Source organism: Diadema antillarum, unplaced genomic scaffold, assembly GCF_040938485.1.
Source record: "Diadema antillarum isolate AM-2024a unplaced genomic scaffold, OU_Dant_1.0 seq00001815_RagTag, whole genome shotgun sequence".
Taxonomy (NCBI): Eukaryota; Metazoa; Echinodermata; class Echinoidea; order Diadematoida; family Diadematidae; genus Diadema; species Diadema antillarum.
The window spans coordinates 510,630-524,850 of NW_027272490.1; the positions used below are offsets into that span (position 1 = coordinate 510,630).

The following is a 14,221-nucleotide window of genomic DNA, read 5'->3' on the forward strand; positions in this document are numbered from 1 at the left end:
CCCTGCTGAGCAGTTGCATGAAAATCCGTTAATTAGATCATAACAGGTACCACCATTCAGACACGGGTTCGAGGCACATTCGTTCAGGTCTGAGGGCAGAGAGAGAGAGAGAGAGAACCAAAGCATAAGGATTTAGATTTTGATCTGATGTTTTCTCATTTTGAATGGTTATAGAATGCGCTAATGAAATCTCTGCAATATTCACATCTGAAATTTAAGAATTCGTGCAGATCTGTTTCGAATACTTGATAGTCATCGGTATTCCCGCACACATTAGAGTAAAATCAGTTGATGTCTGATGAATATTTGTATGACTGAAGTTAGAAATCTAGTCAACGAAATAAAGCTTAGATAGAACAATTCAACATAGATAACGATACTCAATGAAGACATCGATTCACATTACCTATTTCGCAGTTCTCCCCTGTCCACCCTGCTGAGCAGTTGCATGAAAATCCGTTTATTAGATCATTACAGGTACCACCATTCAGACACGGGTTCGAGGCACATTCGTCAATTTCTGCGGTAAGAGTTTGGAGTATCGAGCTTGCATCACAGAGTATTGTCGCAGGATGATTATGCAATTAACTACGATTTCTGATGTCCAATTGTGATGTTTCGTGAACTTCAGATTAAAAAGTACAAACTCTGACATAAGCTGCGATGGTCTGGACTTTTACTTGGCATAATAACAGGAACGCTGGTTGATGTGTAGTTAGAACAAGTATACTGACAAGAGAATTTCCAAAATGAAACACCGTGAGTAGTCGTGGCTCTTGATGCATATCAAATTTTATGCTTAACTCATATGAATGACATTAGATGTTTGGTAAGAATGGGAGATATGAAAAAAAGAAATGAAGCAAATCCCGGGTGTATGCACGATTAAATGTTAACGTAGTAAATAGGTGTTTACTACTTATTATCAAGTCTTTACATCGCTACATTTACTTTTCCAATATATAATTGATATCTGCTCTTTATGATATCGGTACAGAAACATTCAATCTGGAGTTACTGGAAATAATTATGTGTAACAACGGTAGCTGCCGCCACGTACAAGAATACAATTTAGTTGTTCACTAAGAAATAGATTTTTTTTCGTTTACCAGTATGTGTAATTCTGTGTTTACATATATACGTGCTAGTAAAACCAAGCGAACAAAATGGTATACCACCATGACGTTTCATCAAAATTGGGAATTATTTTTTGCAAAGTCATGGAATTTAAAGTTCAAATGTGTTCGCCCGATTGGAAGGTTGGTCTCAACGAGTGACTTAAATATTAGAAAAGGCGATGTTTTCACCTCAAACTGTTCAACTGTTTGGTTTGTGTTTTATTTACACAAATATGTTCTAGCGTTTCCATGTTTGATTTCCCACAAATCAATTACTGCGAACCCTTCTGGCCTTGAAGTCATTGTCGCAAGGTAGTTACAAGATTATGATAATTTGATACGAATTTTTACATCCAAAGAGAAAATTCAATGAAGATTAATGTATGGATGAATGACAGATTTGTGAGATAATTAATCATCATTTCTTCCATTATGGTTGATGCTTGGATTATATAGTTTTAGGATTAGGAGTCTGAAGTGAGCTATAATACTTTATAACTTCCTGTTAATGATTCCGTTTTAATCATTCCTTCTTAGTCTTGTAAATCTGATTTGAGTCAAAATATCAAAGTCAACTAGAAAATGGTAAGGAAATATGATCAAGTTCATTTATCCATGACAATAGTACAGCTTGATGGGTTCATCTGCTCAAGGACTACAGGTGACGCATTGATACCAAATAGCAAAGTGTGAAAACTGCACATTTTCTAAATGCCTGTTAAAGTGAGAAATCATTCAGATATCATTGGTTACATTTGGACAGCAAATGCTTGACTAATACTTGATGAAGATATCAATTCACATTACCTGTTCCACAGTACGCTCCTGTCCATCCTCCAGTGCAGTTGCATGAAAATCCGTTTACTTGGTCATAACAGGTACCACCATTCAGACACGGGTTCGAGAGACATTCGTTCAGGTCTTAGGAGAGAAGGAAAAAAGTAAAACATACGGATTTAGATTCTACTTGTACATGACTATAGAATCCGTTAATAAAATCTATACGCGATATTTGAAATGTCAGAATTCTTAATTTCGTACTGATCTCTTTTTTCCACTTGACAGTAAAATAGAGTATAATAAAGTAAAACTAGTTGATGTGTGATGATTTGTATGACTGAAGTTAGAAATCTCGTCACTGAAATAAAGCTTAGATAGAGCGATGCAACACAGATAACGATGAAGACAATTCACATTACCTATTTCACAGTACTCCCCTGTCCACCCTGCTGAGCAGTTGCATGAAAATCCGTTAATTAGATCATAACAGGTACCACCATTCAGACACGGGTTCGAGGCACATTCGTTCAGGTCTGAGGGCAGAGAGAGAGAGAGAGAACCAAAGCATAAGGATTTAGATTTTGATCTGATGTTTTCTCATTTTGAATGGTTATAGAATGCGCTAATGAAATCTCTGCAATATTCACATCTGAAATGTAAGAATTCGTGCAGATCTGTTTCGAATACTTGATAGTCATCGGTATTCCCGCACACATTAGAGTAAAATCAGTTGATGTCTGATGAATATTTGTATGACTGAAGTTAGAAATCTAGTCAACGAAATAAAGCTTAGATAGAACAATTCAACATAGATAACGATACTCAATGAAGACATCGATTCACATTACCTATTTCACAGTTCTCCCCTGTCCACCCTGCTGAGCAGTTGCATGAAAATCCGTTTATTAGATCATTACAGGTACCACCATTCAGACACGGGTTCGAGGCACATTCGTCAATTTCTGCGGTAAGAGTTTGGAGTATCGAGCTTGCATCACAGAGTATTGTCGCAGGATGATTATGCAATTAACTACGATTTCTGATGTCCAATTGTGATGTTTCGTGAACTTCAGATTAAAAAGTACAAACTCTGACATAAGCTGCGATGGTCTGGACTTTTACTTGGCATAATAACAGGAACGCTGGTTGATGTGTAGTTAGAACAAGTATACTGACAAGAGAATTTCCAAAATGAAACACCGTGAGTAGTCGTGGCTCTTGATGCATATCAAATTTTATGCTTAACTCATATGAATGACGTTTGATGTTTGGTAAGAATGAGAGATATGAAAAAAAACTGAAGCAAATCCCGGCTGTATGTACGATTAAATGTTAACGTAGTAAATAGGTGTTTACTACTTATTATCAAGTCTTTACATCGCTACATTTACTTTTCCAATATATAATTGATATCTATTCTTTATGATATCGGTACAGAAACATTCAATCTGGAGTTACAGGAAATAATTATGTGTAACAACGGTAGCTGCCGCCACGTACAAGAATACAATTTAGTTGTTCACTAAGAAATAGATTTTGTTGTTTACCAATATGTGTAATTCTGTGTTTACATATATACGTGCTAGTAAAACCAAGCGAACAAAATGGTATCCCACCATGACGTTTCATCAAAATTGGGAATTATTTTTTGCAAAGTCATGGAATTTAAAGTTCAAATGTGTTCGCCCGATTGGAAGGTTGGTCTCAACGAGTGACTTAAATATTAGAAAAGGCGATGTTTTCACCTCAAACTGTTCAACTGTTTGGTTTGTGTTTTATTTACACAAATGTGTTCTAGCGTTTCCATGTTTGATTTCCCACAAATCAATTACTGCGAACCCTTCTGGCCTTGAAGTCATTGTCGCAAGGTAGTTACAAGATTATGATAATTTGATACGAATTTTACATCCAAAGAGAAAATTCAATGAAGATTAATGTATGGATGAATGACAGATTTGTGAGGTAATTAATCATCATTTCTTCCATTATGGTTGATGCTTGGATTATTTAGTTTTAGGATTAGGAGTCTGAAGTGAGCTATAATACTGTAAAACTTTCTGTTAATGGTTCGATTCCGGTCATTCCTTGTTAGTCCTGTAAATCTGATTTGAGTCAAATTATCAAAGTCAACTAGAAAATGGTAAGGAAATATGTTCAAGTTCATTTATCCATGACAATATCGTGCAGCTTGATGGGCTCATCTGCTGAAGGACTAAAGATGACGCATTGATACCAAAGAGCAAAGCGTGAAAACTGCACATTTTCTCTCACAAATCTCTCACTGAAATAAAGCTTAGATAGAGCAATGGAACACAGATAACGATGAAGACATTGATTCACATTACCTATTTCAACAGTACTCCCCTGTCCACCCTGCTAAGCAGTTGCATGAAAATCCGTTAATTATATCATTACAGGTACTACCATTCAAACACGGGTTCGGGGCACATTCGTCAATTTTTGCGGTGAGAGTTTGGAGTACCGAGTTTGTATCACAGACTACTGTCGCAGGATGATGCATTAAACTACCATTTTCCAATGTCCAGTTGTGATATGTCGTGAAAGTCAGATTGAAAATGACAAAATCTGACATATAAGCTGCGATGGCCCGGACTTTTACTTGGTATTATAACAGGAACGCTGGTTGATGTGTAGTTAAAACAAGTACTGACAAGAGAATTTCCAAAATGAAACAAAGTGAGTAGTCGTGGATCTTAATGCAAACCAAACTTTGTGCTTAATTTAAATCATATGAATGACGTTTGATGTTTGGTAAGAATGAGTGATGTTGTTGCGACACGGATTGTCGCCCCTACACGGATTGTCGCCTCCTGCTCGGGGCGACAATCCGTGACGGGCACTGGCGACGGCGACACGGATTGTCGCCCCCGTCACGGATTGTCGCCTGGCGACAATCCCTGACGCTCGTGCAGTTCCCAGTTTTTGACCTCGAAGGCGACAATCCGTGTTGGCAAAAAATTTGTTGCGACACGGATTGTCGCCCCGTCACGGATTGTCGCCCCGGGCTCGGTGTGGTTCCTCCGGTGTTAAGCTTTGGTGGGATGGGTATGACTTGTAAGTTATGCGTATGTGTGTGTGTGTGTGTGTGTGTGTGTGCGTGTGTGTGTGTGTGTGTATTGTGAGCTGCATGATATGTGATGTGTATGATTTGTTGTGTGTGTGTGTGTGTGTATGTGTGTTTGGAGTATAATAATACAATTTATTCCCTAATTCGCTACTCAAACGTGAATAAATTATTTTCAATCCCGCCTCCCTTCCCTAACGCATAACCTGCAAAGGAACATAATATATACATAATACCTGAATCCTAGGGGAGCACCAAGCTTCGACGGCAAGACAGAACGGACGGAGAGAACTGAAGACTTACGTACGCGCCTGGAAACCACCCTCACGAACTGCTTCTTGACATGCCAGAACCAATACCGCCTCCCGATGCTCTTATCCCGACAGCTGTTTCGTCCTGGTCCTATGATCCTCTATCTTGAGCTTGCAGGCCGTCCCGACAATACCAGTGATGGACGTCGCAATTCCGTCTCCGAATAAGACGTCCGTTCTGCTGCGTGTCGAACTAGGTCAGTGAGCTCCACAGCTCTCTCCGCCTGCGAAAGCTTCGAACCCGACACCTGTCAACATTCTTATGCTAATAGGTTAGCTCAGCTAACAATTGAAAATATATATGTAGAAACTGTGCATGTGTGGTGGTTGTATAGTGGTAGTGGTTTGTTTGTCTGTGTGTACACGTGTGATTGTATGCTTACGTGTGTATGTGGAATATAGTGGCGCTACTGTGGCAATACAAACGCCTTCAGAGTGTATGAGCACGTGTTTGAAGAATTCACACCAGCGTTGATCTAAAGATAGTATGGGTGTGTCAACCAATATCAGCGGTGAGGCGGGCTAGGCGAGAGAGAGACCGAGAGAAAATACATACGACGGAATGTTATTTGTCTTTGTTCATTTTTCACTGCAGTCATGTTCTTCCAACAGTCTTATAAACTAGAACGTCCATACCACTATTCTTTGTCCCAGAATAGGTTTGGCATGCTTTATGCATGAGCGAATAATTTCCACACGCCGTAAAAAATTTGTCAATCGTTAGTTGATTTTAGCACAAACGAACTGCCATTGCACACCGCTAATACATACGTAATACATACGTAATACAAACACCAACAAACACTCAAACAAATCCTCATAATGCAAATAAACCAACTCAACACTTTTTTTCCTTGATATTTATTGATTTCATTCAAATCATTCATAAATCCACCCATTCTGGGTGTAACATGAACAAAAAAAGTTACAAATGGCAATTCGAAACACAAACAAATCCATTTGTCAATTTATACCACAAATAATCTCACTTCAACATAGATAACTCGATTATAGACCAACCCTACTAATAATTTCTACACGAGAAAATTTTGACATGTAGGGCCCTACCAAACCTATATTCCTTGAATATATTGGTTTGGATCATGTAACACCTTCTTACTTACAAGGGCATATACATAAAAAAACACAAATACATTACACAAATATAGAATGAAATCAGTCATAAAAAAACCCGACCACCCCCTCCCCTCCCCAACCGAAACAAATCTAGGGCCTACATCTATCCTAAATATTAAATCCTACTAACATCTGTCACACCATTTATAACTATCCTTCTTCAAATCCAATCCCCAACCCACCAACCCCTGATTAAACAAACCCTAAATCATCCCACACCCACATTCACCAACCCAAATACATACATACACACACATACACACACACACACACACACACACACACACACACGAAGGTTCGTTATTCCGAAGTTTCGTTTTTTCCGAGGTTTCATTTATCCGAAACACACAATTCCCTATACCTAGATGTTCGTTGATCCAAAAATGAAATTCGGAATAACGAACCTTCGGAATAATGAGCCTTCGGACGAATGAGCCTTCAGAATAACAAACTTTTGCAATAACGAAATGTAACCCCCTTCCCACATACCGACGCACACCCGAACTGATACCACATTCCTTCCTGATGAAACGATTTCCCAATGTTGATAAATAAGACATAATGGACCGTATGCAGAAAAGCAGCATCCGCCCGCACGCAAGCTCCACTCCGAATTCATAAACAAATCTGCCAAACAAACTCATCAAATTCAAAGCTGCTTATAAAATCAATATCAACGTTTATGCCAGCAACAGCTTACTAGGTATCCCTCCCCACGCGCAGCTAAAAAACACATACGCAAAAAACTGACATAATAAACACATTCTTCCATCACACACACACACACACACACACACGCACAAACGGACACTAAATTATCATGTGCACGCGCACATACACACTTCCTTGAAACCTCACCATGACTTTTTACATGGCATGTTTGCATGGATGTAGCCATGTAAGTTATGTGTTAGTATTTCAATGATTATGTCCAGAACGATATTACCCAGCAAAATTGTGCTTCGAGGGCGGGCGACAATCCGTGCCGCCAGCCCTCGTCACGGATTGTCGCCAGGCGACAATCCGTGACGGGGGCGACAATCCGTGCCGCCAACGCCCGTCACGGATTGTCGCCCCGAGCAGGAGGCGACAATCCGTGTAGGGGCGACAATCCGTGTCGCAACAGATGTCCTTAAATGAAGCAAAACCCGGCCGTTACAATCAGACGGTGATCCGGATCACTCTCGAAATTTTATTGTCTGTTCTTATTAGGCCCTATAAGTTTTTTATGAAAATTTCGTTTAAATCCGTTCGTATTTTTAAAAGTTATTTTACAAACAGACGTACAATATAGGTCATAAACAAACAAAAAACGCCTGAAAATCATAACAGCCTTGCCGGACATGGCACGTCTAGTTCGGGCAGCGTTATCTCATGAATACAAAGATGTAGATGGAAAGGAAACTTGAGTGTTTTATGAACCCATCTGTAGAAGATACCTCTTCCATACTTATGTCCTGTTAAACCTATTGGGCAGTCACATGAGAACTCTCTAATCTTATCAGTGCATTTCCCGTCGTTTAGACATGGCCCTGATAGACATTCGTCACTGTCTAAAATAAAGCAAAATAAAGAATAAGTTACAGTATATTTCAAAATCCTAATTGTTTCCACTAGCAATGTGGTAGACACTAAAAATGTAACTTATTATCACTAAACTCTCATCGCAAACACAGAAACTAGGAATACATAGTCGTTAGCGCAGGTTGCAAAACCTGTAAATGGAAAATATAATATTCAAATAGAAAGACGATAACATATGATACGTATATACATATATGTAAATGTATACTGTATTTATGCATGCATAATATACGTGTTGTTTGTGTGTGTGTGTGTGTGTGCGTGTGTATTAAAGCAAAATAACAAAATAAAAGAGTGTCCTACATAGTGAAACTTCAGTTTGAACATTAAAAAATCGCATCACGCATTCAACTCTGGCTTCACAGCTGTATAATTATATATTTTTTCCAATTCAATTCAAATGATTTATTAGGAATTTTCTGCATTGGATATATATTACAAATGATATACAGTCATTCTTTTTATTTTCAAGACAATAAATCATACAGTGTGTACATCCAAACATAACTGAGATATACGTGTACAGATTGAAGTAAAGAGTAAGAAAACACGTCAATTGGGAACCATTCGGGATATAGTGAATCAAATGATCAGACTGAATTATGGCACATGTAAAGTATTGAGAGTTTACATGCAGAAGACTGTGGTCAAATAAGCATATAGCTTGAAGATACGAAAGCCTTATAAGAGAAGGGGAAATGGGCAAAATACACATCATGATTTCTTATCGAAAACAGAAGAAAAGAAAAAAACAGAGTCATTCTGACATCACATTGCGACAACAAAAATTGAATAGACACTATATGTACAAAGAATGAGCCGAGTGAGGTGAGTGCTGGTGCAAGTGAATGAGCCCAGCAGTCGCGCGGTACGAGGTATGTTTATTGAATGATTTGGTGTAAAGAGACTGGGGGAGGTACCAAAACATTAAGATTGAACTGTTTTTTTGTTTTTTTTTTGGTTACAATAGTCAGATATCAGCTAATCCCCATAATTCGATATAATGTGCTTTTTCATGTTTACTTTAATAAAAAGAAAGTGATGTACATGCTTTAATTCGTTCGGGCAGGGAATTCCATATGTCCGGTCCATGGTGTCGAATAGAACTACGGGCGACAAGTAGCATCGGGTTATTTACTAGTAAATGAATGTCAGTGTAATGACGAGTGGGATAGGAGCGTATTTTACTTTTTGAGATGAAAGTACTATGGAAGAACGGTAGTAAATTGTTGAATGTGTTTGAGTATAAAAATAGCGGTCTGATAAATATGAAAATTATTTGCTTCTAATTTTTTCAGTTGCTTAGATAGAGGATTGGTACGGGGTAAATAAGGTGAATGTGTACAAATTTGGACGGCTTTTTTCTGCAAATGAAATAACAAATCAATTTTGTATTCATCACAGTTGCCCCATACAATATCACAATAATTGATATGCAGTAAAATAGAAGAATTTTACAAAATTTAAAGAACGTTCTTTGTCAAAATTGGTTTCAACTTATAAAGTATACCAATCGCTTTTGAAATCGAAGTACATATTTTCTTGAATATGTTGATTCCAAGTCAAAATTGAATCCAGAGTAACGCCTAGGAACTTGGTGGATTTGTTTTCATAAATAAGTACACTATCAATAAAAATATCTACTTTGTGATTGGTACGGGATTTAGGGCTCTTAAAATGCATATAACAGGTCTTATCAACATTCAATGACAACTTATTACACTTAAACCACAATATAGGTCTACATATGTGTATTATATGTATATATACTAGGTGTTTCAAAAAACATTTCCCACTTTTGATTCTTAATAATTCAAACGCTATATATCAGATAACACTGTCATTGATATGAGTGATAGCTGAATAGTGTACAATTTGGTTGAAGGTGGTTTAAACATGAAAGCATAAATAAGTTTCATGAAATCCATGATTAATTTTACAGTTAGGTTCTAGACTTTGCTCTATTTTCAACCCTCTGTACAAAATTTCACTTTGCACAGGGGTCAATGGGTGTGTATGGGAGTGTGTGGTTAACACCCTGACAATGGTCCTGAGCAATGGCCAGGGGTTGAATGCTTCATTATTCATTCATGAGAAATTCCACGATCACAGCTAGTCTTTATTCAGCCTCTGGCAGTATCTGTGTAAAGTCAAACGCCTGTTGATACTGTCGTTGAGTCGCGTCAGTGCTCTCCCTACTTCTGAAAAACAAAATTACAATGAATACCTTCTGTTCTATCGTAAACGTGGTGACAGGAAGTAAAGACAAGAGACCCGCGGGTCTAGCGCTCACCTGAGTATCGCAAGTTCACCTTTCACGCAGTCACTAATCTAAATCATTCACAGCTCTACCAAAATTTGACCAGGCATTCTCAAGTAGAAGATGAAAATGTACAATATCAAGGGCCCATTTTTTTAAGATTCCTTAATTTGGGGGGATTGGGGCCCCCTGGGGCCCTCTGGGTGGGGCATGGTGCCCATTTTGATAAATTGAGATATTGACCCCTAGGGATGCTACCTGACAAGTTTGACAAAAATCCATCATGAGGTTTTCAGGAAGAAGATGAAAATGTACAATTCAGGCCCCCATTTGGACCCTTCCAACCACCCCCCCCCCCTCCCCCCCCCCCCCCCCCCTACCCAAGAGGGGCACCCCTGGATCTCCTATGAACAAACTTGTAGTATTATCTCAGCTCTATAACTTTTGATTCTAGAGAAGATTTATAAAGATTCCTTCATTAGGGGGTTTGGGACCCCTGGGGGCCCCCTGGGTGTGGCATGGTGCCCATTTTAACAAATTGAGATCCTAACCCCCTAGGGATGCTACCTGCCAAGTTTGGTGAAAATGGGTCATGGGGTTCTCAAGAAGAAGATAAAAATGTACAATTTAGGCCCCATTAGGACCCCTCCTCACCCCCTCCCCTGGGTCCCAAGGGGGCACCCCTGATTCTGCCATGAACAAACTTGAAACTACAGTCATCAATGTACTAACTCATAGTATTAACTTGGCTCTATCACTTCTGGTTCTAGAGAAGAAGATTTTTGCGGATTCCTTCATTTTGGGGGGTTTGGGACCCCTGGGGCCCCCTGGGTGGGGCATGGTGCCCATTTTAACAAATTGAGTTCTTAACCCCCTAGGGATGCTACCTGCCAAGTTTGGTGAAAATGGGTCATGGGGTTCTCAAGAAGAAGATGAAAATGTACAATTTAGGCCCCATTAGAACCCTTCCCCACCCCCCTCCCCTGGGTCCCAAAGGGGGGCACCCCTGATTCTGCCATGAACAAACTTGAAACTACAGTCATCAATGTACTAACTCATAGTATTAACTTAGCTCTATCACTTCTGGTTCTAGAGAAGAAGATTTTTACAGATTCCTTAATTTTGGGGGGTTTGGGCCCCCCTGGGGGCCCCCTGGGTGGGGCATGGTGCCCATTTTAACAAATTGAGTTCCTAACCCCCTAGGAATGCTACCTGCCAAGTTTGATGAAAATCGGTCCTGGGGTTTTCAAGAAGAAGATGAAAATGTAAAAAGTTTACGCACGACGCACGACGCACGACGCACGACGGACGACGGACGACGGACGACGCACGACGGACGCCGGACGAAGGGCGATCGCAATAGCTCACTTGAGCCTTTGGCTCAGGTGAGCTAAAAATCAATTAGAGTATACACTTGTGTATATGGAGCCTTAAACAAATCTACTCTGAAACAAATCGCCCCAATGATAAATGCTGCTGAACTCTTGACCAAAAATGGATCTCTTTTTATCGAAAAAGCGAAAAATTTGTCATACTATTTAATTAGTAGACAGTTGTATTAAAATGAGGAACTTTAGATCATTTATGCTTATTTATATCCCAAATTTAGTGATATGTCAGAAGAAAAATTTGAAAATGATTGCCAGCTGGAATGAAATGTGGTGTTTGCAAGCACTTTACCGTGAATGAATTCAGACTAGCAGTGCCCAGGGCAATCCACATGAATTATTGATTAAGCATTCATGTGCCAGGAAGCGTCAGACTGATGCCTAGTCAACAGGTGGTTCAGGCATGTCCATTGTTCAGGGCCATTGTCAGCACACACTCACATACACATCATTGGTTCCTGTGCGAAGTTCAATTTTTGTACAGAGGGTTAAGATTTGACCTAAATCTGAAACCTTACTTCAAAATCAATCTTAGATTTAATGAAACTGATTTATGCTTTCACGTGCAAATTACCTTCAACCAAATTGTACACTATCCAGCTATTACTCATATCAATGACAGTTTTATCGAATGAATAGTTTTTGAAATATTTATGATCAAAAGTGGGAAATGTTTTTTGAAACACCTAGTATATATACTTATACATATATAAAATGTTTCAAATGTCTATATGTATATAAAAAGTAACAGTTGTCACTTGGAAGAAAATGGGAGTTATTCAACAGTATCAGTATACAGCCAGCTGTCTCGTAGAATCCCGCATTGCATACATACCGGAGGACTCCGCTTCTGGTTGCACAAGCGCACACTGAATTTGGGCTACATGTCGAGGGGCAAGCATCATCATTAACTTGCCAGTAGTCGTCATCTCTCCCATCTGATGGGAGTACAGAGGAGGCAAGTGTATTCCAATCAATTCAGGTATTTACTAGTCATTGAAGATAATATTCAAGCTCTAATGGTCTGGGTAAGAGTTTGCATACCACAAAGAATTGTAAATCCCGTTATAACGAGCTCGCCTACAACGAGGTACAACTTTTAACGAGGTGAATTCGGCGGGCCCGTTCTCCATTTTTATTTCAGCTGGTCTCCCTTAAACTTCGTTAACAATGTGGTAAAAGAGGTAGCCCATCCCCCTCGTTTTATCGGGGGTTTCCTGTAATATAGTCGGGACACAAGTTACTCTGAACGTTTAGACTTGATGTGAACCTCTATGGTAACCTGTAACATGAAAATAGAAACAAAGGAAAATTATAGCATTCGCTCCATAATGGAAATAAGTAAAACAAGCATGATAAATTACAGTGAATCCACCCCCCCCCCCCTCCCTCCCAAAAAAAGGGGGTGGAAACGGGCACAGAAACAAACCAGACATACCTAAGAAATCATTTAATACCTTTCTCTACCCGTTTTCTCTCATTTTATTTCAGGGACATCAACGTTGTCATGGCAGTGTATCTCTTTCTTTCAATTTCTCATTTTTTTTTCTCCAGAAAGATTTGGATTCAAATAGTTTTTAGGCAAAACTTTAGTTCCCTCCATTACAAAGAGAGGGACTCACTGCTTCGATGGACTTAAAGAGAAATTCTGGACCAATCAGTTTGTTAGTCTGAAAAAGAAAGAGTTACGTGTTACATTCACAGCATTGGAAATTTAATCGAAATTGGATCAAATGTATTGAAGTAACGAAATTTAAAAGATTCACTAATTTTTGCGAGACACTTCCCGAACAGTTGATATGAATATGTAAACGAATGAGTTGATGTCATAAACTCACAAAATTTTCAATTTTCCATGCACTAAACAAAGAAATGAATTTGATTCTGTAATAAAAATGTAAAAAAAAAACACAGAAAAACAATCGTGTTAATCTTTAATGAAAACTTGTGCTAGACTGCGGCATAATTGTGCTTGAAAAAAACTTTAGGATACTGGAAATTTTGCAATTGCATATATTACTACTACATATGGTAAGTGTGAGGTGATGGCACAAGTCACTATATGCATAATTGCTATTAACTGTTCAAGAACTATTTTGTGAAAACTAGCGAAACTTCATAATTTCGTAACTCCTCTAATTCTAAACCAAGTTTCATGTAACTTTCATTGTTATGGTTGAGCAATGTTACTTTTTCATTTCAGACTAACTTTTATCTGGTTTAGCATGCCCCTTTAACTTCATTTCAATCAAGTAATCACTCTTTTGCTCGGGATAAACACAAAAAGGAGTTGATTTATTTTGCCGTTGTGCAGTCTCTCCCAGGTCTCTGCATTAAAACAAAATCTAGACAAAAGAGCTGAAAGATGCTAAATAAACTTTCTTCTCCACATGTCATTGATTTTGAGCTTAAATGATATGTCTTAGGCTATGATGGGGGTCATAATGATATAAAAAGCGTTTTGTAATGTTCCTTAATTCATCGACGTTTCTATGATTTTATCCAAGTAATTTGCCCTGCTGTGAATATTGACATGACACGATTCTGAAACAATTTGC

The 14,221-nt window shown here is 38.7% G+C and overlaps 1 protein-coding gene across 1 annotated transcript in view; it reads right to left on the reverse strand.

Moving 5' to 3' along the window:
* Window positions 1-2,720: 2,720 nt before the first annotated feature.
* LOC139712522 (uncharacterized) overlaps window positions 2,721-14,221 on the reverse strand; it is a 38,359-nt gene continuing 26,858 nt past the window's right edge. The window contains exon 6 of the mRNA XM_071624337.1: window positions 2,721-2,860. Within this exon, the coding sequence (XP_071480438.1) occupies window positions 2,721-2,860 (140 nt within the window). The remainder of the gene's footprint in view (window positions 2,861-14,221) is intronic.